Consider the following 5000-nt stretch of genomic DNA (forward strand, 5'->3'; position numbering starts at 1 on the left):
AGAGCTGGGGAACTCCGCTTTTAGTGCTTTAAGAAGACACTTACACTTTCAGCCTCAAATGAAGCAGCTCTCTCTGCCCTCTGGGAATTTATGACTTCCCAAAAGTGTGTGTGAGTGCGCGTGTGTGTGCATGTGTGTGCGTGTGTGTGTGTGTGTGTGTGTGTGCATGTGTATGTATGCGTGTGTGTGTGTGTGTGTGTGTGCATGTGCCCATATAAAAGTGTGTCTGTGTGTGTGTCCAAGAATGTGTATATGTGCAAGTGTGTGTGAATGTGTGTGTGCCGATACAGAAGTGTGTCAGTGTGTGTCCGAGAATGTGTGCATGTACATGTGTGTGTCTGTGTGTATGCGCATGTTTATGATTGTGTGTCAGTGTGTGTGTCCCATTGGAATTTCAGCTGTACTGTCGTCATTCTCAGCATTAAATATGCATGTAGATGTATTCATCATTTATTCATAATAAATATATAATTTAGCATTTAATAATATGGTCTATGACTGATGGGAGTTGGAAAGCATCGTGCTGTATCACCCTGAGCAGTTATAGAACCATCGGGACATGATGCTGGGCATGACGTTTACGTCTAAACAGATCTGGGCCCTGCTCCACAAAGCAGGATTACTGAGTTAGCTGGATAACTGCACTGAATAAAACCCACAGAGCAGGATTACTGAGTTAGCTGGATAACTGCACTGAATAAAACCCACAGAGCAGGATTACTGAGTTAGCTGGATAACTGCACTGAATAAAACCCACAGAGCAGGATTACTGAGTTAGCTGGATAACTGCACTGAATAAAACCCACAAAGCAGGATTACTGAGTTAGCTGGATAACTGCACTGAATAAAACCCACAAAGCAGGATTACTGAGTTAGCTGGATAACTGCACTGAATAAAACCCACAAAGCAGGATTACTGAGTTAGCTGGATAACTGCACTGAATAAAACCCACAAAGCAGGATTACTGAGTTAGCTCGATAACTACACTGAATAAAACCTGGAACACTCCCAAATCTGGACCATAGACTGAAGTAAAAATAGACATTCTGGGTTTTTTACGCATAGCTAACTCAGCAATCCTGCTTTGTCAAAATGTCCCACCAGGAAAGGACATTTGAACTTAACTGTAACCCATGAACAATGATATTCATTCAGATTGATTTGGTTTAAATCCAAATACACTCTCCAGCACTGTGGCTGAAGTCGGTGCAACATTGGTTCAGGCGGTAAGAGCAGTCGTCTCATTGGCTCAGGTGGTAAGAGCAGTCGTCTCATTGGCTCAGGTGGTAAGAGCAGTCGTCTCATTGGCTCAGGCGGTAAGAGCAGTCGTCTCATTGGCTCAGGCGGTAAGAGCAGTCGTCTCATTGGCTCAGGCGGTAAGAGCAGTCGTCTCATTGGCTCAGGCGGTAAGAGCGGTCCTCTGGCAGTCGGAGGGTTGCCGGTTTGATTCCGCCCTGGGAGTGTCGAAGTGTCCCTGAGCAAGACACCTAACCCCCAAATGCTCCTGACGCGCAGGTTGGTGCCTTGCATGGCAAGTCAATCATCATTGGTGTGTGAGTGTGTGTATGAATGGGTGAATGAGAGGCATAAGTTGTACAGCACTTTGGATAAAGGCGCTATATAAAAGCCTGTGGCACTCTGAAAAGGACGCTCCACTCCTCGTTTTTCTCTTCTGAGAAAGGACGCTGTTACTGTCCCAGGAATGAGCTGCGGACACGAGACAGGCCCTGGACCCGACTGTCCTGCTGTGCCCGCGGAGGCCAGGCAAAGAACTGGCAGCCATCTTAATGAGGGGATCTGAGAAGGAAATGGAGGGTGGCTCAGTCATCGTTCTGGGTCTGGCCCGTGTCTGAGACACGCAGGAGAGGACAAAGGACGGGGAGTTACAGCGCTGGCAGCGCCGTGTGGGCCTGGCCTGTGAACGAACGGGTTCAGGTTGTTAATGTCGTTCCCGCTTCGGAAAAGGCCAGGACGAAAGGTTCAGAGCGGTCTGTGATGGTTTGCGTACGGCTTTGGCACAAAGCGTTGGGCGTTTCAGGAGTGAAACACAGAGGCATTTAATCTCTTTTATTCTTTTTTTTTTAATCATTATTTCTAGACTGTGCTCTTGTGATTTGATCTTTTCTTGTTTTGGTTTTATCATAGACCTATCCCCTACATTTTTTCTTTTTGAGGTTGTTTTATGAGCGAAATCACAGCGCTGAATACACAAACCCATGTTTATCCTGTAAATATCAGTGTTATATGAGAGTGCGCCAGTCATAATCTTTATTAAAGGTGGTACAGTGATAATATACAGAATAAACAGTCCTACTTCCTCTTTACTCCCCTGACCCTGGGATAACCCAGAGTCTGCCCAGGGTACTGCAGACACGCCTCGCTCTGCTACTGCTGATGTGGAGCAGAGTGAATATTTCTGACCAACCGTTACACAGATAGCACCGCCTACTGGGCTTTCAGCTGGTGTGTGTGTGTGTGTGTGTGTGTGTGTGCACGAGTTAGTGAATGTGTATGTGTACGTACAGGCATGCTTGTGTGTATGTACGTGTGTATGTTTGTGTGTGTGTGTGTGTGTGTGTGTCCGTGCGTGTGTGTGTTTGTGTGTGTCTGTGTGTGTATCTGTTTGTGTGCTGCTGTATGTGTCTGTGTGTGAGTGAATGTGTGTGTGCATGTGCACGGTACATGCATGCGTGCGTGTGTGTGTACGTGTGTATGTTTGCGTGTTTGTGTGCGTCCGTGTGCGTACGGTCATGCTCACTGTCTCGTTCCCTCCTGCAGAAGTGTACACACAGCCTCCCAGTGACGTGCCGGCCTCCCAGTTTCAGTGGCTCTCCAAGTACCGCAAGTCCTCCCGGGGCCCCTCCAGAGAGAACAACGCGCCGCGAGGAACGCGCTTCTACAAACTGAAGAAATCAGGCAAGCGGCTGCTTTTCCCGTTAGCCCGTTTCTCTCTCTTGAACTCTCTATTCGTCTCTCTCTCTCTCGCTCTCCCTCTATCGCACCATTTCTTCATCTCCTTTCTCTCTGTCTGGCTCTCTCTATTTCCACCAAGGCTGCGGCGCTGAGAGACACAGGGATAAATTCACAGTCGAATACCTTTTTAATGAGTCATCGAGGGTTCCGAGCCAGTGAGTTTTATACCTGTATGTTGGGAAACCGGAATTTCACCCGGTTCCATAAACTCACTCCGGCAAAGAAAGAACAGGAACAACGTCCCAATGCCTACACACATACCTATTCAGGAATCAGCAGCCTAGGACCAGTGGCCAGGAAGTATGACTCTGTTAGGCTTACGAGCGTGACGTCATCAACTGCCAAATTCCCCAGAGGTATGTTACAATCCTCTTCTGGCTGTTCAAGTGATCTCAGACAACATGTTTTGGCAGTCAGTCCCAACTCACTGTTGCTTTGATTCGTGCCTTTGCAGTGTCCTCGCTGTCTGCACTTCATCTATCCAGTCAGTGATCAAAAGCAGAGCGATTCAGTGCTGTACCCAGAGTGGCCATTTTAATAGACATTTGGCAGTCCAGCCTGTGTTTTGACATTCTCCTGGATAATTCCACGCTTCCTGGGGAAGTGCCCAATCCAGTATTTCAGCGTGTTACAGCCCTTCTGCCTCAGTTTATAAGAAATGAGGCTACTTTTCCAGGAAACGGCGACAAAACATTACGTGAACTGCACTCCTTACAGTGAATCTCTTTTCTTTTTCCTTTTTTACTTGCACCTGCGCGTCATTTGACTTCCTTTATCTGGTGTCACTCGTAGTATTTATTTCCCTCGATTTCGAAGAGCAAAATATATTTTATTTAGGGCTCATCCTTTGGGCGATCTGCAAAGGGTGTTGGCTATTGTAGCCTGTGCCACAAACTGACCTTTGGATCGCTTGTTTTGCGTAATGTCTGAACAGAGTGCTTTGACCTAAAGATAGATATGGGAAGTGGTGGAACGAAATCGATACAAATGTTTATTTAAGACCGTTCCTTACGCCGGTTGTACTTTCGCTTGGTGCCAGCTCGGCGCTGAAGTTAATTGACGCATTGCGCTCCTGCGGTGGATTGCTTTGGTCTGATTGCGCACAGGGTAAGAAAACAGACTGGTGTAGTAGGATCAGGAACAGGTCCTGCGAGAGACAAGCTGAGAATGAGAGTGACGATATAGCGACATGCCTAATGTTATGAAGGACACGGGTAACGTAGTGCTTTTTCATTTTCCATGCCGCTTGACGTTACCTTGCGTACAGGTTTCGGTGCTGAAAGTTTAACAAGCTTGCTAACGTTAGCCAAGTGGCTACTCTTAAGTAGCAAGCAAGATAGGGAGATTAGGGCTGCTCTGTCTCCTTTGCAAACTCGGTGTTGATGAGGTGGCTAGTTAGCTATACTAGCTAACACGGTTACTACTATTTGCTAAATTAATTAGGTAATGTAATCTTAACCTTTGTTACAACGGCAACAACCCGGTCAGTACACGGCTGTGATCGCGCTTTCGGAATTCTATTCCACTGAATAACGTTACTCTGTTTATCTCTGTCCAGTTAACGCCGTCAGACGCGTTAGCCAACTTTATTTGCTCAATTTCTAGAATGTGTCAGGCTAGTTGGCTAGCTCGATCGGTTGGTGATATACTGGCTATTATAACGAACTATGTTTGAACCATTCGTTTTAGAGTGTGGCAAAATATAGCTTCCTTATGTAGTTAGATGCTCGCTTGTCGGCCAATTCCCCCTCGTTCAAGTGTTCTAATCTAATTATAAACTTCAAAGTAGTAGGATGTCCCAACGATTTAGACATGCTCATTACAGACCCCTTTAAAAGATTAGCTCGCTCTGTGTGGTTTAGCTTATTGGATTTGAGTTGCAAATCTGGAATGCAAACTTGATTTGTTTCTGCTCGGTGCACACAGTTTCGTCAGAGCAGGGTATGTTTGGCCAGAGCTTTAGTTTTCTGTGCGGATACCCTGCTTAAACAAGGCCTCGTACACACTGGTATAAAATCAAAGCTAT

At 46.3% G+C, this 5000-nt stretch overlaps 1 protein-coding gene across 5 annotated transcripts in view; it reads left to right on the forward strand.

Moving 5' to 3' along the window:
- inpp5b (inositol polyphosphate-5-phosphatase B) overlaps positions 1-5000 on the forward strand; it is a 44564-nt gene that overhangs the window by 6661 nt on the left and 32903 nt on the right. For 3 of the 5 annotated variants that reach the window (XM_061216147.1, XM_061216155.1, XM_061216164.1), the window contains one exon: positions 2780-2917. In XM_061216147.1, coding sequence (XP_061072131.1) covers positions 2780-2917 — 138 coding nt within the window. Of the gene's footprint in view, positions 1-2779; positions 2918-4060; positions 4189-5000 lie in introns of those variants that run through there. The other 2 variants (XM_061216185.1, XM_061216178.1) reach the window with 2 other exon arrangements.

The sequence above is a fragment of the Conger conger genome, chromosome 1, assembly GCF_963514075.1.
Source record: "Conger conger chromosome 1, fConCon1.1, whole genome shotgun sequence".
Taxonomy (NCBI): Eukaryota; Metazoa; Chordata; class Actinopteri; order Anguilliformes; family Congridae; genus Conger; species Conger conger.